The sequence below is a fragment of the Stenella coeruleoalba genome (genome assembly GCF_951394435.1).
Source record: "Stenella coeruleoalba genome assembly, chromosome: 5".
Taxonomy (NCBI): domain Eukaryota; kingdom Metazoa; phylum Chordata; class Mammalia; order Artiodactyla; family Delphinidae; genus Stenella; species Stenella coeruleoalba.
Window position 1 is genome coordinate 129,147,774 of NC_137150.1, and position 22,046 is coordinate 129,169,819.

General features: G+C 38.0%; 1 protein-coding gene across 1 annotated transcript in view; it reads left to right on the top strand.

Annotated features, from left to right (window-relative positions):
• The window catches only part of BACH1 (BTB domain and CNC homolog 1), a 46,895-nt gene that overhangs the window by 11,050 nt on the left and 13,799 nt on the right, over positions 1-22,046 (top strand). The window contains exons 2-4 of the mRNA XM_079923002.1: positions 13,166-13,459; positions 16,784-18,121; positions 20,517-20,723. Coding sequence (XP_079779128.1) covers positions 13,226-13,459; positions 16,784-18,121; positions 20,517-20,723 — 1,779 coding nt within the window. The 5' untranslated portion in view covers positions 13,166-13,225. The remainder of the gene's footprint in view (positions 1-13,165; positions 13,460-16,783; positions 18,122-20,516; positions 20,724-22,046) is intronic.

A 22,046-nucleotide genomic window follows, 5' to 3' on the forward strand; every position in this document is an offset into this window, starting at 1 on the left:
AATTTAATTTACTCTTTTGTGTTTACTTTGAAGATATCAGTGGAGGCTGCTGTGTTTTAGAGTTGCCCATGAATTTTCTAGATAGTGACAAACCAATATCCTGACTAGTGGAGGAAGTATCCATTATCAAGGGGGAAAAAAGTAATTGACATCCTTTGGGAGCCTTCAAGACAGCCAAAAGAAATGTGAATTGCATTTTTTCCGAAGGCGTATTTTTTTGTTTATGGTTTGTTGTCTCTTTGAACATTTTTCTGATTATAAAGTAATATGTGTTTATGGTTAATAATTTGAATGCAGGAACAGGCAAACAAAAATTACCTAGATGTAACCATTGTTAGTATTTTGATACATATCCTAACTAGAGGTGGAGGAACCAAGGTTTCTGGACATGTTAAATGTGAAATGCCTGTTAGACAAACAAGTAGTAATTTGAGTATGCAGTTGGATACATGAGTACGAAGTTCAAGAGAATAGTCGAGATTAGACCAAATATAAATATGAGAGTGTACAGTAAGTCCATGAGTGATCGTGTCCACGCTGTGAGTCTGGATGAGTTCTTGTAGGGAGTGTTACAAAGAGGAGGCGAGATCTGAGGACCAAGCCCTGGCTCTCCAGGATTTAGAGGTTTGGAGGAGAAGGAGGATCCACGGAATTGACAGGGGGCTGCTGGTGAGGTGGTAAATCTGAGGCCAAGTGAAGAAACGATTTCAGGGAGGGAATGATCACCCTGTTGAATGTTGCTGAGATGCTGTCTAAGAAGACCCAAAATTTGCCATTTGGCAATGTGAAGGCCGCAGATCCTCACAAAGTAATTCCCATGGAGTTGAGGGGAAAAGGTCTGATTTCAGTGGGCTCAAATGAAATTGGGAGAGAGGGAAGTGGAGATGCTGTGGATATAAACGGCTTTTTTGGGGAGTTCTACTATAAAGAAGAGCAGTGAATTTTACTGTAGTTAGAAGGATGTGGGGAGGGTCAAGAAATTTTATTTCAAGAAAAGAGCCATTACAGTATTTTTGTATGCCAATGGGAATGTATGTATTCATTTTTTCCTCATATTTTGCTTGGTGAGACTTTGCAGAAGTTTGTCAATTTTATTGGTTTCCTTAAAGAATCAGCTCCTGGGGGGAAAAGGGGATTGGAAGGGATTGAGATTGACATACATACACTATAGAAACTATGTATAAAATAACTAACTAATGAGAACCTACTGTATAGCACAGGGAACTCTACTCAGTGCTCTGCGGTGACCTAAATGGGAAGGAAATCCAAGAAAGAGGGGATATATGTATATATATAGCTGATTTACTTTGCTGTCAGCAGAAAGTAACACAACACTGTAAAGCAACTATACTCCAATAAAAATTAAAAAAAATCAGCTCATGGTTTAAGTCATCAGTTCTATCGAAAATAGCTGCAAAATTTTATTATGTGAGTGGTTTTCTTGGTGTAAATACAGTAGATTTCATTAGATTCTGTAAGTCGGAGAACGAACGCTCCAGTTTGGAAGATTTAACAGCTTGTTTCCCTAAAAGATACCCTTACATTTTTAAAGATTCTATCTGAATTGATATCTTTGTCAATATGATATGTTAAACAGTATGTATAGCATTGTTCCCAAACAAGAAGAAATCTTACTATATTTTTCTACCCTTCCTATCACCTAGTTTTGTTAAAATAATCTAAGATTTTGGTTAACGATTGATTTTTCTCTTTATCAAATTCCTTTTCTATTTGAAGAATCTTTGAAAAGTTGCATTAAGACTTACAGCCAAGTTGTCAACAGTTTAGACTTAACTGAGTTTCACTATTTTTTGTTTACTGTCTATTTAAACATCTTTTAAGGTTATGTTTTTACGAAGTATTACATATTTTGATTTAAAAACAATAAATTTATCATAAAGCACCTTCATCTGTTGCACACCTAATTCTGCTTCAAAGATAATATTCATCTTTACCCATTTCTGCTATTTAATTTTTTAGAGACACAGACCTCTGTGTCTCTAAGATGTTTTATACCTCATTTTATTTATGAACCTAAGATGTTATCTGTTTACTTTCTGTTACCATAGATGTTGATTTTGTTTGCTTCTGCCATCCCATCAGCTGTATTTATAATCATTCCATTTCTGTTCTTGGTCACCTCTACAATCCCCCCTCCACCTTTTTTAACATTTGGTCTCATTAATCTAAGGCAGTATCGTTTGACTCTGTACATTATAAGTTATATAGAAATACTACCTTTCCTTTCAGTTCTGTCTGATTCCATCTCTCAACTGGCCACTTTTATTTTACTAAGGTTAATAATTACATTTCATTTAATAACCATAATTAAGTCTTCCATTATTTGTTCTGAAAGTTGAAAACCAGTTAACAGTGTTAATATTATTATATCTATGTCCATATTGGGCACTGGAAAGCTAAGTAACATGCTATTACACTTTTTTCTTTACGGTTTCACCGTCACCCTGTGCTACTCAAAAACATTTTTTTTTTGGTTTAAATTGAAGTATAGTTGATTCACAATGTTGTGTTAGTTTTAGGTGTACAGCACAGTGATTCAGTTATACATCTATATCTATGTATCCTTTTTCAGATTCTTTTTCCATATAGGTTATTAGAGAATATTGAGTATAGTTCCCTGTGCTGTACAGTAGATCCTTGTTGGTTATCTGTTTTATATGTAATAGTGTGTAGATACACACTCTTAATCCCAAACTCCTAATTTATCCCTCCCCCCCAACTTTCCCCTTTGGTAACCATAAGTTTGTTTTCTATGTCTGTGGGTCTATTTCTGTTTTGTATATAAATTCATTTGTATCTTTTCTTTTTTTTAGATTCCACATATAAGTGATATCATATAATGTTTGTCTTTCTCTCTCTGGCTTACTTCACTTAGTATGATAATCTCTAGGTTCATCCTTGTTGCTGCAAATGGCATTATTTCCTTCTTTTTTATGGCTGAATAATACTCCATGGTTGTGTGTGTGTGTGTGTGTGTGTGTGTGTGTGTGTGTGTGTGTGTGTGTGTGTGTATGTATCACATCTTCTTTATCCATTCCTCTGTCAATGGACATTTAGGTTGCTTCCATGTCTTGGCTATTGTAAATAGTGCTGCCGTGAGCATTGGGGTGTATTTATCTTTTCAAATTGTGGTTTTCTCTGGATATATGCCCAGGAGTGGGATTGCAGGATCATATGGTAGCTCTGTTTTTAGTTTTTTAAGGAACCTCCATACTGTTCTCCATAGTGGCTGTACCAATTTACATTCTCACCAACAGTGAAGGGGAGGGTTCCTTTTTCTCTACACTCTCTCCAGCATTTATTATTTCTAGAGTTTTTGATGATGGCCATTCTGACTGGTGTGAGGTGATACCTCATTATAATCCTGATTTGCATTTCCCTATTTATTAGCGATGTTGAGCATCTTTTCATGTGCCTTTTGGCCATCTGTATGTCTTTGGAGAAATGTCTGTTTAGATCTTCTGCCCATTTTTTGATTGGGTTTTTTTTTTGGTATTGAGCTGTATGAACTATTTTTTTTTTTTTTGCGGTACACAGGCCTCTCACTGTTATGGCCTCTCCCGTTGCGGAGCCCAGGCTCTGGACACGCAGGCTCAGTGGCCATGGCTCATGGGCCCAGCCGCTCTGCGGCATGTGGGATCTTCCCGGACCGGGGCACAAACCTGTGTTCCCTGCATCGGCAGGCGGACTCTCAACCACTGCGCCACCAGGGAAGCCCTGTATGAACTATTTGTATGTTTTGGAGATTAATCCCTTGTTGTTTGCATCATTTGCAAATATTTTCTCCCATTCTGTAGGTTGTCATTTTGTTTTGTTTTATTTATGGTTTCCTTTGCTGTGCAAAGGCTTTTAAGTTTCATTAGGTCCTGTTTGTTTGTTTTTGTTTTTATTTCCATTACTCTAGGAGATGGATCCAAAAAGATATTGCTGCAATTTATATCTAAGAGTGTTCTGCCTGTGTTTTCCTCTAGTTTTATAGTATCTGTTCTTACACTTCGATCTTTAATCCATTTTGAGTTTATTTTTGTGTGTGGTGTAAGAGAATGTTCTAATTTCATTCTTTTACATATAGCTGTCCAATTTTCCCAGCACCACTTATTGAAGAGGCTGTCTTTTCTCCATTGTATATTTTTGTCTCCTTTGTCATAGATTAATTGACCATAGGTGCCTGGGTTTGTTTCTGGGTTTCTATCCTCTTCCATTGATCTATATTTCTGTTCTTGTGCCAGTACTATACTGTATTGATTACTGTAGCTTTGTAGTATAGTCTGAAGTCAGGGAGCCTGATTCCTGCACCTCTGTTTTTCTTTCTCAAGATTGCTTTGGCTATTTGGGATCTTTTGTGTTTCCAGAAACATTTCTAACATCAAATTCAAATAATAGTTAACAGTTACACGTGTGTGTGTCAGGCACAGTCTTAAGGACATTATGTATATTATTTCATTTGATCTTCCCAACAAAAAGTACTATTCTTGTCCCTTACTTCTCCCCACCCCCCAAAAAGGAATTGTCAGAGAGATGTAAAGTAATTTGCCCAACTGGCAGGGTTGCCATCAAGCTGTAAAATACTATTATGTGCTGTCCACCTCTCGAGCTCTCTAGAGCAGCCAGCTGCCATGTTTGTGAGGTTCTGAGAGAGTCAGTCTTAGGTGTGCTCTCTGATGATTAATCTCTGTCCTTCTTATCTCTAGCCCCTGATTGTGGGATCTTATAGATGTCTGGGGTGAATACTTTGAAAGTGGTGTGGGAATGCGGGTGCTGAGTGAGTTGGGGAATTTTACTCTTCAGGGGAATTGTTGGAAGTTTTCACTCTGCTTTTTTTTTTCCCCTTTGAGTTTCTTATAGGAGTCCTAAGTTAACTGGGATAGTAACTAGTACACCCCCCTTTCTGCCCATCAGTTGCTCAGCTTAGAAAACCTACAGTTAACATCATATTTCATGGTGAAACATTGAAAAATGTCCTTACAGGAAGGCAAGGATGCCCTTTCTCACCACTCTCACTATTCAGTCGTTGCAATAAGGGGAAAAAAGAAGTAAGTGTAAAGATGGGAAAGAAGTAAAACTGTCTCTATTTGCAGATGACATGATTGTGTACATAGAAATCCTAAGGAATCTACAAAGAAACTGTCAGAACTAATAAGAATTAAGTAAGGTTGCAGAGAATTTAAGGTTAATATTAAAAAAAAACTATGTTTACATAGTAGCAGCAGAAAACCAGAAAATGAAGTTTAACAAACAAATCCGTTTATAGTATCTACAAAATACCGTAAAATACTTAGGAATAAATTTAACAAAAGATATGCAAGCCCTCTTTACTAAAAAAACATCAGAATAATGCTGAGAGAAATTAAAGAAGACCTAAGTAAATGGGGAGATATGCCATGTTCATGCATCAGAAGACTCAGTTTGTTAGATGTTGGTTCTCCTAAAATTGCTGTGTAGATTCATTGCAATTCTAATCAAAATTCTACTGGCTCTTACAACTCAAGAAGTAGACAGCCCAGTTAAAAATGGGCAGAAGAACTGAACAGAAATTTCACAAAAGAAGATATACAAATGGGCTGTAAGCATATGTAGGGATGCCGAACATCATTAGCCATCAAGAAATGCAAACTAAAACCACAGCTCTATACCACTGTATATTTATTAGGTTAGTTAAGATTAAAAAGACAGACAATACCAAGGTTGGTGAGAATGTGGAGCAGCTGGAGTTGCCATACACTGCTGGTAGCAATGAAAATGATACAATTACTTTGGAAAGTGTTTAGCAGTTTCTCAGAAGTTAAACAGAAACCCACCATATCACTCCGCTTCTCCACTTCTAGGTATTTAGTTACCCAAGAGAAATGAAGTAATGTCCATGCAGATGTTCACTGAAGCTTTATTACAATAATCCCAAACTGGAAACAATGTAGTTGTCCTCCATCTTTATTACAATAAAAAGTCCATCTACCATTAAATGGATAAACAAATGGTGGTACATACATATAATGGAATAGTATTCAGCAATAAAAAACCCAAACATCTAATGTCCGCAACCTGATCGTCATTAAGCCGAGTGAAAGAAACCTGAAGCCAGAGTACATAATGTGTGATTCCATTTATATAAAAATCATAGAAAATGCATGCTGATCGACAGTGACATAAAGCAAATCATTGGTTACCTGGAGCCAGGGGAACAAGGAGGGAGAGACCTCAAAGAGGCATGTGGAATTTTGAGAAGTGATGGAAATTTATCTTGATTGTGGTGGTGGTTTTATTCACATATACAAGTGTCAAAACTCATTAAATGCTCTGCTTTAAACAGTGCAGTTCATTCAAGGAAAATCATACCTCTAAGTTGATAAATAAAATAGTGACTGACAAGTGCATGTTAGAAAATATATAATTCAGTAAATAAGCTGTACCGGTATAAGCCAATTCTAGTTGCTAGTTCATGTTTTCATAACATAGTCATATTCCATTGAGGTGTAACAGTCCTACTAAGAATCACATCGCTGCCAAATCTGTTAAACAAATAAAAGACTTCATTGTTTCTTAAATTTTTTGTAGTAAGAAGGTATAACAGAACAATCTGTTACTCTTGTTTTAGTTCTGGTACTTGGATTTCCTGTGTTCCTTTTTTCTTCCTTTATTCCCTTCCAAGCTATTTTAAACTTATTACCCAGAAGTTAACAAATTTGAATTTGTTTGGGAAGTAAAAAAACCTTTTGTTTCTGATCTGTTACCAGGTGAGTCCATAAACAACTGTAAACTTCTGTAACCATTCAAACTTCTCCCTTCTAAGTATAATTTTAGCTTCATAATTTCACATATGGAATTAGACCAAGTAAGTATAACAAGATCCATGATTAAATATGTAATTTTCAATAATAGGAAAAGTAAATGGAAAAAAATCCAACTTTCTCTCTATGGAACTTCACATTTGTTGTAATAACCATGAGCTGCAAAAGTTGTAGTGATTCCCTCACCCCATCACCTCCATTTTTAAAAAAGCTATAGCATCTTTTGTTACATAATTTTAACATAGATTGTCAGGTTGTTTTCCCATATGTCACTGTAGAAGTCCTTAAAACACAATGTCATCGTTTTTGGTGCTGCTATAAGCACTTGTGCTACTTACCTTAATTCAAACTTACGTTTTCTGTTTTCCTTTAGCTTTTTTTGGTATGTGCATCCATGTACCTTATCCAGTCATACTTAAGATTTTTTTCATAAGGCTGAGAGAAGTGGATTTAGAAAATGTGATTATCAGATACACTTTAAACAAGCGTGATATTTAGGATCTGCAGATGATTAAAGAAAAGAGCAAATCTTGGTTCTGATTTATTCCTACTGGCTCTTTCTGGCTGGTAAGTCAGGTCTTAGAACATTGGAAGAATGCAGATTTAAGTTATTGTCTGTGATTTCAGCTCCCATAGAATTTTTGATGCTAAGGTTCTTTCAAAATTGGGGATAATAACAGGAAGAGCCCTTATCTTTAAGAAGATTCTTTCCTATGAGCATCTCCACCTTAAATTAAAAAAAGTTTTTTAAAGGCCTTTAAAGAAAAGATAAAGGACTGAGGGTGTAAACACACGATACTGTTTGGTCTTTGCCATCCTCTTGAAAAACAGAAGATAAGGCTCACCTAATTTAAGAACACTTAAACTCTTGGTATCTTGGGTATATTGTAACAGGTACTGGCTTAGCAGATTTTGAAGCTAAAGAGGGAGCCAAGAAGGGTGGCGTGGTAGGAAGAATTTGCCTGTTTTTCAAAGACCCTGCCCTGAAATTGAGTGAGGCAAAAGTAATTGACAGGATAATGGGTGGTGGCAGGCAGAAGCAATAAGGAGAAAAAGGGAGAAATTCCAAATGGCCACAAGAAAGAAGGAGGAGAGTTGGGAGGAATTCGCCCAGGCTGCAGATGAAGGGCACTGCCTTTATATAAAGGCCGAGACATTTGCCTGTTGTGCCATTTCTGATGTCCAGGGTCACCAGTCTCTCATGCCCAGCCATACACACGCACCCCCTTGGCTAACAACTATTTTGAAAATAGTCGTTCTCATTAATTGAATATTATGGTTAAATGAGAATTGACCAAAAAGTAGTTTTTATTTGAAGTCTTACTGCAAATACCTTTAGGAATGCCTACATTCCTGTGGAAGTTGTTTATAGTGATCATTGTCGTCTCTTTCACCCCAAAGTACCATTTTCATTTTGAACATCTCCAGGTTGTGTTCTTCTTGAACGTAGGGACTGTCTTTTGTTAGTGTTTTCACGGCATCTAGTTTATTACGTGGCACAGGTAGGCACTTGTCAAAAGAACATTTGTCATCGTTCAGTGAAGATGAAGGATGTTCAGGTGATAGTCTTTTTTATATGAATCCTTGGTGTTAGGTTACTCCCTGTGCCCTGCTACATTGAGAATTAAAAAACAATGAAGTCCTGTGAGACTTGAGATGAATAAACGTCCAGCTTTTCTGTATACGTGGAACTTCATCTTTATTCTGAATTTCTGTTATGAAGCATTATAGGTCTGGCTCCATGATCCAATATTCACCTTAGGATTTTAAAAGTTTTTTTTTTAAGTACATTATCTTTAAAGTTATTGAAATGTGATAAAGCAACATCATCTTGTTTCTTTTAAAAAATGATTTTGAAAGCAAAAACATTAAGAAGTAACTATTAAAACTTAAATTTATATTGTGTATATTGAGCAGAGAGTAGAAGTTATTTCCAAATTGAGATGCAGGAAGCTTTAAAATGCCTGTTCATCCTTTATCAGCATTACTGAATGAATCAGCAATTTGCTCAGGTCCGTGAACTTTATTTTGAACTGTAACAATAGTTTCTATTTCCAAGAATATAGAAAAATTCATGTGTGACATAGGAATCTGAATTTGGTGTTAAGAAATTAACAGAATTTTAGGTCTGGCAGGCTCTGGGGGGGTATTATATCTTACTGTTTAGGTTTGAAAAATGATAGAAGGTGACAGATGTTAGAAGGATGTGTGCCATTCTTACCTGGTTTAGTCATTACTTAGTTATTGTTATTTGGTAAAATTGGATTATTGACCACTTGGATGGCTTTCAGAATTAGGAAAATGGAATTTCAGAACAACTTTTTGTAGTGCTCCATGCTAATGAGGCCAAGTTCGGGTAGTTGTGTTGGCTGTGTTTATAGTTGCCAACCTTTGCTCTTCTTTGGCCAGTTGCTCCCAGAGCTGGGCCTCCCTTTTGCTCCTCCTGACTCTGGAAAACCTATCCAAGGAATCTTCTCTGAGTACGTGGCTCAGCGGCATTATTCCCTTATGTATTGGGATAGCTGACTGCGCTGTGTTTGGAAGATGTAGGTGATTGGGGTTCTGGGTTTATACTAAAAATGCCAAGTCATTTGTTCAGAAGCAAGTACCTGCATTGGGCCAGGTACTCTGTTACATGCTTGAGTTATGGCAGAGAACAAGTCAGGCAAGGTTTTGACATTTACTCTGAGATCTAAAGGTGAGGAGTTAGTCAGCTGAAGAGTAGAAGTCCAGGGAGTGGGGAGAGCATGTGCAAAGGTCCTGAGGTCAGAAGGAGCTTGGTGCCTTTGGGCGAGAAGGAAGGAAGGTCAGGCTGGAGAATAGTGAGAGAGAGAGACAAAGGCTTTTGAGGCAAGGCTGGATTAATAGAAAACCCAACCAGGCAGGTCTGGAGGGCATGCTAAGGATTTAGAATTGATCATAAGAAATTTGGAAGACATGGGGTTTTCAGCAAGGGAGACACTGATATAGGGGAATAAATTGGAGAGGATCAAGAGGGGCTTGAGGGGGCTGAGGCTTTTGTTATTTGTATTATCATCATAATTAATAGCTAATATTTATAATTTGTTTGCTTTGGGCCACTGTGTTCAACGCTTTACCCTCATTTTCTTCATGTAAACCTCACAACAACCCAGTGAAGTGTTGCTGTTATCCTTGTTTTACAGGTGAGGAAAACAAGACCCAACCCAGCAAGGGTTAAGCAGGTTGTCCAAGGCCGTATAGTGAGTAAGTGGCAGAGCTGGGATTTGAACGCAGACAGCGTATGATTCTAGACCCTGTTCTGTTAGCCAGTGGGCTTGTATTTTCAATGTATGAGGTCATGGTCCATTATTGGTTCTTGAAATTTGAGTGGATCACAACTGGAATTATTTTTTTAATAGAACAGAGTAGAAATTAGACTACTTTGCACTAGTAAGGATAAAATATTGATATGTGAAATTTTGTGCCACTTTTCATTTTATATATTTGTACATGTGTGAGCTTGTAAGACATTGCAAGAGGATAAACAGCATTTGTCTAGGCAAGAGCCAGTGTGATGGCTTGGACTGGAGTTGTGGCAGTGTAGACGGAGACAAATGGGTCTCAGCTGTAAGAGGTCGAGGCACCAGGTCTTGGTAAGAGATTGGACACTGGGGCCGAGAGTGGGAGGTGTCAGCGATGAGTCCCACGTCCCGGGTGGCTGTTAACTGCCCGATTCTGAGCTGCAGCTGATGGGACTTGGTGTTGGCATATGGCCCAGATCTGCAAGCTGACCAACTTATGAGCGAACCTGTCACAGAAAACGGCTCAACAGGAGGGTTGAGCCGAGAGTAAATTCTCTCTCTTGAATTTGAGGCAAGTAGTGAGCAAACTGGTGGCAGTGGGCCACACAAACACATGTGGCCTAACAGCAGCTCTAGAGTGAAGGTATAGGAATTGGTCTTTGTTTTATGTGAACATATCTCTCCATTTATTTAGGTGTTCCTCAGTGTCTTTCAATATAGTTTTTTTTTAATTGAGGTAAAATTGGTATATAAACATTATATAACCTTCAGGTGTTTACCATTATAATTCCACATCTGTGTACATTACAAAGTGCTTACTGCTAAATCTCTAGTTACCATCCATCACCAGCCATACAGCTGACCTCTTTCATCTATTTTGCTCATCCCTAACCCTGTTCCCTTCTGGTAACCAGCAGTCTGTTCTCTGTATATACAAATTTTATTTTGTTTTTGTTTGTTTTCTTTTAGACTCCATATATGAGTGGGATCATACAGTATTTATCTTTCTCCATCTGACTATTTACACTTAACATTATACACTCAAGGTCCATTTGTATTGTTGCAAATGGCAAGATTTCATTTTTTTATGGCCGAGTAGTATTCCATTGTATATATATACCACATCTTTATCCATTCATCCATTGATGGACATTTATGTTGTTTCCATATGTTGGTTATTGTGAATAATGCTGCATTGAACATGGGGGTGTGTATATGTTTTCCAATTAGCGTTTTCGTACTCTTTGGATAAATACCCAGAAGTGGAATGGTTGGATTATATGGTACTTCTATTCTTAATTTGCTGAGGAATTTCCCCACTGTTTTCCATAGTGGCTTCACCAATTTACATTACCACCAACAGAGTAGGAGGGTAAGATTTGTATAGTTTTAAGGGTTTGCAAGGCAGAGGATAGGAAAGAATAGGGAGGCTGGGGACTTGTGCAGGGACATAGCAAGGCATGTGGTCAGCTGTTGAATCTGGCTCGCCTGGGGAGGGTATACAGTTTCAGATAAAGTGGAGGGCAGTGGTCTGTGTGGTACCACACACACAAGATACATAATTTCTTTGAATGATGGTTCCTCCCCACTACTCCTAACACTAATTCCTTGTGTTGATAGATGAAATATTAAGACCCATTGCTAAAGGGAATTTACTACCCTCTCCTATGAGCACAACCCAAAAGTCGAGGTAGTCCTAGGACATGATTTTAGAGTTGCTATGATTTCATGTGGTATGCTGAATCAGTAAATGATAGGTTGTGATTCTTGACCTTCGGTAGAGTTTAACCACATAGTGAGAGATTTTACTGTAGTTGACTATTTCTGAGGAACTCAACATTTCAGCTATAATGAGCACCTTAAAAATAAACACATAAGTGAAATAGAATTCATGGATGCACTTCATGTGTTTGTTACTAAGACACCCTGTCTTTGAGGTGGAATTCACCCTTGATTTGGGCCTGGTCTGTCTGAACTTTAGTAGTTCTTACTTCTCCTTTCATTTTTGTTTGGAGTATAGCAACTGAAAACAGTAACATTTATTCAGTCACTGAACATGTGTGGACCTTCACGTTTCAGGCAGTGAATAAGGTGTCAGAAGAGCAAAAGTGAACGACACAGGGATGACCCCTGTGAGGAGCTTTTCAGCCTCCACTGTGGTTGCCATGCCATGGTGGGGTGTGCACACACACCTCGGGGTGCTCACTGCTGGCCATTGGGGGCCGGAAGAAAATATTAGAGCTTCTCTTTCAACCTCTTACATTCAGCCTCTGTGTGTTTTATAACATATGTAATATATAAGAATGGCACATGTCTGAAATATATGGACAAACATACATATATTGGGGCTGCCCTTTTTTTTTGCCAGTAGTATGTATGGATCAAAAAAAGTTTGGAGGCTACTGTATGTTAGTATGTATTTTAAAAAATATACATTTTTGATAACTTTCTCTTATGTTTTAGCATTTTGAGAAAACCAAGAGTTTCTGTGTATGGTAAACTATGTTCTTAACGGTAGAGTAGTCCTATTTGTTGCCTACATTTTGTCATGTCAAGTAAGACTTGTTGTGTGAAAAAGACTCATTACTAAGATCTGGCCTGACAGATTTGAGGCTTTCAATCAAGGGAAGTCCTTTTCTTCTTCATGTTGGAGGGACTTTACCTTTTGTATTACATGTCCCTTGTTCTGAAGCCCAAAGTGTGACCTCTGGTGATCTGTACGCACGCCCATTAATGTCTTAAAGCAACAGGATTGGGATGCCACCTAGAAATTTCTCGGCTGCCCTGTTTGCTCTTTGGAGCTATTTTCTCCGTACAAAATGTCTCATTTTCAGAGAGCCCTGAAATCCTTGCTTCAGGAAAGGTCTTCCCTCCCTCACCCTAAGAACATTTTTCCTAAAATTAGTTAGGAAAACTCCTTATCAAGAACCAATTTTAAATGAGGTAAAGTGAATAAATGCTTCCAGGCTCTCGAGAGGCTGTTGTTTTCACTTGGGTTTTAGTGATGAGTATTTTAATCGTTATTTGCTAGTGTCACTTTAACAAACCTCTTTACCAAGGTTTTCTGCAAGTGACACTTGGCCTGTGTCTTGGCAGGATTAATGACTGTCAGAAGCATGCTCTCTCGGACCCTCCCGACGCCACCTGTGACGCAGAATGTCGCTGGGTGAGAACGCGGTGTTTGCCTACGAGTCGTCGGTGCACAGCGGCCACGTGCTGCGCAGCCTGGACGAGCAGCGCCGGAAGGACGTGCTGTGTGACGTCACGGTGCTGGTGGAGGGCCAGCCCTTCCGCGCCCACCGCGCCGTGCTGGCTGCCTGCAGCGCCTACTTCCACTCCAGGCTCGCGGGCCAGGCCGACGCCGACCTGCGCATCACTCTGCCGGAAGAGGTAGGAGAGGTCGTCCTGATTTCAATTTAACTTAATTAAATCTCTCCTGGTTTATAAAGTTAAAAGAAGACCCAGTCTCCCCGTCCTCAGGCCGAGGAGCAGTTCCCGGCTTGTGCAACAGCACATTGCTTTAACTTTCTTCTTAGAAATGATGACGTTTTACACGTAAAATGATTAACTTTGGATGTGCGTGAATATTTGTTGAGCAGTTGAATAACTTGACCCCCTGTAATTTTATTTATTTGTTTGTTTGTTTGGCTGTGCTGTGCTGCTTGTGGGATGTTAGTTCCTCTATCAGGGAAAGAACCCAGGCCCTCGGCAGAGCACAGAGCCCTAACCACTGGACTGCCAGGGAACTTCCACCCCATTGTTATTTTTAATGAAACGACCCAGCCAGTGGATTACAGACATTCAGAGAGGCCATGCTGGGAGAGGCCATACCATGTGCTCTTCTCTCCCTTCGGACCTTTTTCTGTGGTGGGAAACTGACAGGGATTAGGGTTCTCTAAAACATCCATTTCTCTAGGACCCGCCCTCATGGATATGGGTTGGGAGTGAGTTGCAGGTGACAGCCTCCCTGTGATGCTTAGTTTTATTGTTTTCACTATGGGTCAGAGTTGTCAGATCTGTTAGTTTTTCAAGCAGCTGTTAGCTAAGGATTTTAGAATTTGGAGGAAACCTAAAAGATTATGCATTCCAGCCTCCTCATTTTGTCTACATGTGGCTGTTAGGTACTCCAGAAGTGTTCTTTCTCTCCCTTTCTTCTTGAGATTGTGGCTGTGCGTTGGTAGAAGAAAGGTGATTTTGTGTCATACTTATAGAGCCTTGCCCTTACACACCTTTCGCCCAGCAGCTGTTGTGGAGCTCACGCACCTAGATATTTAAGTCCTTGTTACCATCCTGCCTGCAAGAGACCTCTCTCTGGGGCAGGAGTGCTGGGTATACACTGATTCTTATAACAGCTTGCTTGATTTCATTAGTAACTACAGCTAGAAGAATGCTGAGCCTTGTGGCATTGGGACACACATTAGAAGCTGTTAAAAGGAATTTGGACAAAGTATGTACAACTTCTGTGTGTACGACAGGTGTGTGGGGGCTGCTCTGTGATGACACTAAGTCTACAGTTTACCTTATCGCTGGCCGTGCGTACATACATGAAATTGTAGCTACAGTTTGGGGAAGCAAAAGGTTGTCAGTTCTGTGGCAGAGGTCAGAGCAAATAATATGATAACCAAGACAACGACAGGAAGGGCCAACTATAGGTTAGCCATTGTTTTTTAAAAAGTAGCAACACGTATCATAATGGAGATATCCTTATTATGGTCTGTAGTTTCAAATTACTTAATATGACTTTCCAAGTAGAGAAAAATGTGATTCATGTGCATGGAAGGAAAGGTATATGCATGCATGTGTGTGTATATGCATTCATTCATTCTAATTTGAATGTAAATCAAATTTTCAGATATTTGAAGTGTTTCATCATAGTGACAAATTGAAAAGATCATTGTGTAACTCACTGTCTTAAAAGCCTAATTTGATTATTTTAACTTATTTAAAAATTTTTTAATTGAAATATTTATTGAGATAATTATAAATTCACATGTAGCTGTAAGACATAATGCAGAGAGATCCCTTGTTGCACTTTGTCCAGTTTCTTCTAATAGTAACATTTTGCAACATTATAGTACAATATCACAACTGTCAGGATTCTGACAGTAATACAGTTCACCCATCTTATTCAGACTTCCCTGGTTTTACTTGTACTAAATTGTGTGTGTGTATGAAGTTCTATACAGTTTCATTTTCTGGGTGGGTCCATGTATCCACCACCACAGTCTGAACAGTTTCAGCACCCACCCAAGGATCCCTTGTGTTGCCCTCTTATAATCACACCCACTTCCTTCCTGCCCTCTGTCTGCTCTCCCTTACCCCCTTGCTCCACTCCTAATCCCTGGCAACCACTAATCTGTCCTTTTCTAAAGTCTTGTCATTTCAAAAATGTTATATAAATGGAATCATAATAGTATGTGACCTTTTGGGATTGGCCTTTTTCCGCTTAGCATAATTCCTTTGAGATTTATCAAAGTTGTATGCATCAGTAGTGTGTTCCTTTTTATTGTATTCCATAGGGTGGGTGTACCAGTTCTTATTTAGCTATATACCTACTGAAGGAAATCAGGCTGATTCCAGTTTTTGGCTGTTACAAATAAAGTTGCTGTGAGCACTTGTACAAACATGAGTTTTCATTTTTCTGGCATAAAAGAACAGGAGTGCAGTTGCTGGGACATAGGGTGGTTGCATGTTTAGTTTTAAAAGAAACTACCAAACTGGTTTTCAAAGTGGCTGCACCATTTTACATTCCCACCAGCAATACATGAGTGATCCAGTTTCTACACATCTTCATCAGTATTTGGTGTTGCTATTTTTTATTTTAGCTATGTAAAAGCTAATTAAGTACTCCCAGTTTAGCAGTATTTTAAGAAGATCACAAAAAATTATATATTGATCACTCTTATGGGAATTCAGTGTTTTAATATTAATTTTGTATTTTGTGCCCAGAATGAGGCTTTCCCTGCACTACAGTTGGTTTCATTTGCCCCTCACTTTGCAGAGGCAGGTTCAGTGTAAATGTGCAAGTTTCTGCTGAAAAGTTTTATTACCTAGAGTCCATGGATCTTTGCTAAAACAGTACTGGGCATGAGTTTTAGACCTTCACTTAGATCATTTTTTAAATCTGAATCTTTAAAAGTTTTATTAGAAATTTTTGGCATGAAATAAAGATAATAATTACCATTTACTGTGCATTCACCATGGACCAGGACTACTTTAAGTGCCTTGGATATATTGTTTTCCATCCTTAAAAATTTCACTTTTGTAGTTTATAGCAGTTGTAGTTTATAGTTGTTTGGAATATAGTGACCACATGGGGCTGGGATGGCAACAGACACCTGGCACTTGACTGTGTGTTGCAGATTGTATCCATGCTGCTTTATTCCATAGATGATTTCTTTCAGCTAATGTGGAAAATTGTGGTAATGTTTATATCTTTACCTCATATGAGTAAATCATACTCCATGGGTCATTAAGAGTGGAGTCTATAAAGTGAAGGGTGTGGTCCCAATGAACAAGATGTGAGAAGCATGCTTTTCTAGATTCCCTTAGCTTTACATTTCCTAGAAGAATATTTTTTCTTACCAAATTAAAATACCCGTTTTGTAAATATCGTAAAGAGGTTACTCATCTTGCCACCCTCCTACTTCTCTTGTACTTATCTACTAGATGGCTTTCATGTGATGCATTTATTTTTATTTTGTATATTAACAGGTGACAGTTAAAGGATTTGAACCTTTAATTCAGTTTGCCTACACTGCTAAACTGATACTAAGTAAGGACAATGTGGATGAAGTGTACAAGTGTGTGGAATTTTTAGGTGTACCTGATATTGAGGAATCCTGCTTTCAGTTTCTCAAATACAAGTTTTTGGACTCCACTGCAGACCAGCAAGAATGCCCAAGAAAAAAATGCTTCTCATCACCCTGTCAGAAACCAGATTTTAGATTTTCACTTTTGGACCAGAGGGATTTAGAAATTGATGAGGTGGAGGAATTTTTGGAAAATAAAAATGTTCAGACTCCTCACTGTAAACTGCGTAGGTATCAAGGCAGTGCAAAAGTATCTCCCCCTCTACAAGACAGTGCCAGTCAAACATGTGAATCCATGTGCTTAGCAAAGGATGCCGCTCTGGCTCTGCCATCTTTATGCCCCAAATACCGAAAATTCCAAAAAGCGTTTGGAACTGACAGAGTCCGCACTGTGGAATCCAGTGTCAAAGACATTCACACTTCTTCTGCTCAGCCAAATGAGACGTCTGAAAATGAGTGTCTGGGAGGAATCCAGGACTGTGCAGATTTGCAGGTGATTTTAAAATGTGAAGAAGGAAAATTAGCAATGGAACATGAAGAAGCCAAGAAGAAAGATCCTGCTTCTCAGTGCCCATCAGGAAAAACAGAAGCGACTCCTTTTCCCCCCACTTCTACAGATCCCCATGGGCTCTATTCTCTGTCTCTTTTACACACGTATGACCAGTATGGTGACTTGAATTTTGCTGGTATGCAAAACACGACAGTGTTAACAGAAAAGCCTTTGTCAGGTTCAGATGTTCGAGAGGAGAAGACTTTCGGTGAGAGTCAAGATTTGAAATCTGACTCTGGCCCCAGGGAAGATAGTAGCCTCGCCTCGAGTGATCTGAGTAGCGTGGAACGAGAAGTGGCCGAACACCTAGCGAAAGGCTTCTGGAGTGACATTTGCAGCACGGACTCTCCTTGCCAAATGCAGTTATCACCTGCCGTGGCCAAAGATGGCTCAGAACAGATCTACTCCCAGAAACGGTCTGAGTGTCCCTGGTTAGGTATCAGGATTAGTGAGAGCCCAGAACCGGGTCAGAGGACTTTCACAACGTTGAGTTCTGTCAATTGCCCTTTCATAAGTACTCTGAGTACCGAAGGCTGTTCTAGCAATTTGGAAATTGGAAACGATGACTATGTTTCAGAGCCCCAACAGGAACCTTGTCCCTATGCTTGTGTGATTAGCTTGGGAGATGACTCTGAGACGGATACTGAAGGAGACAGTGAACCCTGTTCAGCCAGAGAACAAGAATGTGAGGTGAGCGGAAAATGAGTGTGTTGTTAAGTCATTGTTTTATTTTACCACAGTTAATTGGGATTAATGTGTCAGCTCCTGTTGCATCACTGGGGATGTGAGCTGGCTCAGAGAGGGAGGAGGAAGCCCATACACAGTTAATTATACAACCATGTGATAAATACCAGGAGTGCGTGATGAAGTTTGAAGGACTTCTGTGTTCATTTATTTCAAGTAGGTGTATTTATTTTGTTAACCAGGTTATGGATTCACACATTGGGTGTTTAACTGTTTAAATCAAATGCCAGGTCCCGAGAGGAAAAAGAAAAATGATTCTGTAACATTATGTGATAACTTCTGGTTAAATACAGCATATATTCAGTCTTATTCACTGCCACATGGATGTCTAGACGTGGGACTAGTCACTTGGCAATAACTTAGCAGTGGCTGGTTATAAGAATGTGGCTTCTGATCCAGAGTTTTCTTTCTTTTTTTATTTTATCGTCCCTCTTTTTTATTTGAGTACAGAACTAGTTAACAATTTTTAAATTAATTTTTATTGTAGTATAGTTGATTTACAATGATGTGTTAGTTTCTGTACAGCAAAATGAATCAGTTATACGTATACATATATCCATTCTTTTTATTTTTTTGCGGTATGTGGGCCTCTCACTGTTGTGGCCTCTCCCGTTGTGGAGCACAGGCTCCGGACGCGCAGGCTCAGCGGCCATGGCTCACGGGCCCAGCTGCTCCGTGGCATGTGGGATCTTCCTGGACCGGGGCACGAACCCGTGTCCCCCGCATCGGCAGGCGGACTCTCAACCAGGGAAGCCCTATCCACTCTTTTTTATATTCTTTTCCCATGTAGGTCATTACAGAGTATTGAGTAGAGTTCCCTGTGCTATACAATAGGTTCTTATTAGTTATCTATTTTTACATATAGTAGTATGTATATGTCAATCCCAGTCTTCCAATTTATCCCTCTCCCCACAGAGTTTTCTTTACACTGTTTTCTCAGAGCTATGAATTGTTTTCTTATTTTCCCTTAGTTATTTCACCTATTAATTTAAAGAATGTCTTAATAATTTAGCATGAATTACGTGTAGATGGTATGGTATTAATCATACTAAGCTTGATCTGTGTACTTTGTATACAAATGTTTGTATTTGATAGATGCTTTTTTGTAAAACATTACTATAGTTCCAGTAATAATAAGGGCATGTTAATTCTTTATCATGTTCTTTGGTTTGATAGCTGTTGGATGACATAGTTTGAAACAATGAAAGAGGTTTTTTTTTTTTCCTTGGCTGTGGAAGGAGGTGATTGGTGGTTTAATTTAAGAAGTAATATGTATGCATGAGTTACATCTATAGATTTTTATATGATATTTATAAATCCAGTGTTTGGAACTGTTAAAAGAATGTTAAAAATAAAACATTTAAGAAATTTGAGAGTGTTTTGTGTAACTAATTTCTGTTAGCTTGAAAAACTAAGTTACCACAGAAGCTGACCAATGTTTCATTTGTGTTTTTGATAATTAATACAATTAAACTGTCCCACAGTTTTGTTATGTTTTTAAATTATCTTCTTATTTTTTTCAAATTTAAGTATGTTGAAAATGACTTTAAAGTATTCATAAGGTTTGGGCTTCCCTGGTGGCGCAGTGGTTGAGAGTCTGCCTGCCGATGCAGGGGACACGGGTTCGTGCCCCGGTCCGGGAAGATCCCACATGCCGCGGAGCGGCTGGGCCTGTGAGCCATGGCCGCTGAGCCTGCGCGTCCGGAGCCTGTGCTCCGCAACGGGAGAGGCCGCAACAGTGAGAGGCCCGCGTTAACACACAAAAATATATATATATATTCATAAGGTTTTTCTAACCATTTCTGCATTGGCAAGTGAAATGAGTTATGTGAAACTGCCATTTTCCTGACAGAAAAATAAATTTTCTGAAATGCTTTAGAAATTACTAGTGTTAATATACCAGTATTAAATCAGTGGTACACAGTAATGTAAATCAAAGAATAAAATAGATTTCTTTTTTTGGTTTGGATAAAAATACATTAAAAATACTTTAGAAAGAGCCTTAAAGATAAAGATATCTATGGGTTATTAACATGCCCTAGTAAAATAAATTGTTTTTTCATCTTAACTACATTAATATTTGTGTTGATAATGTTTGATTTGCTGAAAAAAATCTGCTTCTCAATTTGTCTTCTGAACTCTCTCTAAAATAGAATCAGAATATCAATTAAATTATCAGTCTTTTTGTAAAGGATTGTATAGAAATTGGAAATAGGGATCTTTTTTCTTTTTAACATCTAAATGAAGTTCCTTGGAAAACATAGGTACATATCTTTCTCTTCCTAGATTTAAGTAGAAACTACAAAATACAGCAACTACTAACGTTTATTTCACCTTCTAGGTAAAACTACCATTTAATGCACAACGAATAATTTCGCTCTCTCGAAATGATTTTCAATCCTTGTTGAAAATGCACAAGTTGACTCCAGAACAACTGGATTGCATCCATGATATTCGGAGAAGAAGTAAAAACAGAATTGCTGCACAGCGCTGTCGCAAGAGAAAACTTGATTGTATACAGAATCTTGAGTCAGAAATTGAGAAGCTGGTAAGTATGCAAGTTTCTTCTTCTTATAATTCCAACAATTCATTCTTTCTTTTTTTTTCAGACAGAAAATAGCTATTTCAATTCCTAAGTCAGATATAATGCTCAATTATACATTAATTTAAAAATTTACCAATTATCATTCTAAGAAAGTTATATGACATTTTCAGAAAGCTTAGGAAATAAAAAACAATGAGGGTTTTCATAGACTATTTTACTTGAGTAAGTGTTCTACATATTTAGCATGATATACAACCATATGTAAGTTGAGGACTATTTCTGTGTGCTTTTAAAAAAATGATTTATAGATTAAGGATAATTTTACCATCTACCTAATTCTTGGTGGTTGAGTAAGGGTTAAAGATATTAATAAAGCACTTTAATCTCTTTGTGCTGTGTTTGGTGTCTATAAAAGCTGATGTTCCAGTTGTTAGTTTTAATAACTAGTAACTTGTTTTGGTTGATACCAAAACAAACCAGCCAACTTGGATCTTTCATCTAAGGGAAAGAATTCACGTGCTGGTATAAATTGAAAATTTTAAGATCTAATGAGATCCTAAGTGAGAAGAATGCTTATTTTATTGAATCTTATCTTCTATTCCAGCATCAAAACACAAATTAACCCCAAAAGTAGATTAATTTCCACCCATGTTTTCTGCACCCTAGTGGTTGATAGAAGGAAACATTGTATGAAAAAAGATAACTGATAGTGCAGGCCAGCTAAAGCTAAAAATAAGGTTAGAGACATCAGGGAAAAAGTGCCTAGAAGTAGTAAAAACATTCATTGAATGTTCGGTTTTGGGTCTTTGTTAATTATTGGTAAAAGTTTAAAATTGCAATTGTAGCAAATCTTTAAACATGAATGTTCCTAGTTATGAATATTAAGTAAACAGCAACAATTTAGAAAAAAGACACTGCCTTTATATGCCTTCAGAAAAGTGGAAAAATAAAAATTTGTTATTTGTATAGTATTGTGATATACTTTAGGCAAAAAGATGAAGATGTTTAACTATATAAAAAGATGAAGCAAACTGTATAAGGAGATGAAAAAGAAACCATATGTTTTACACATAGAGGCGTGAGAGATATTAAAAAACCTATATGATATTGCTGAATGATTAGAGTTGTTAAGACCAAAGAAGAAAAGTGACAAATTCAGTAACATTTACCCAGTACTCTTAGGGTGTGTATCCGTCCATACCTGTAAGCACTAGTGTCCTTTCTTATTATCCAACTTTGGATTAAACACTTACCTGCCTTTAGACAGAGTACAGCATTTTAGCTTTAGTTTTTATTCTGTACTGTAATACAGAGATGCTTTCTAGA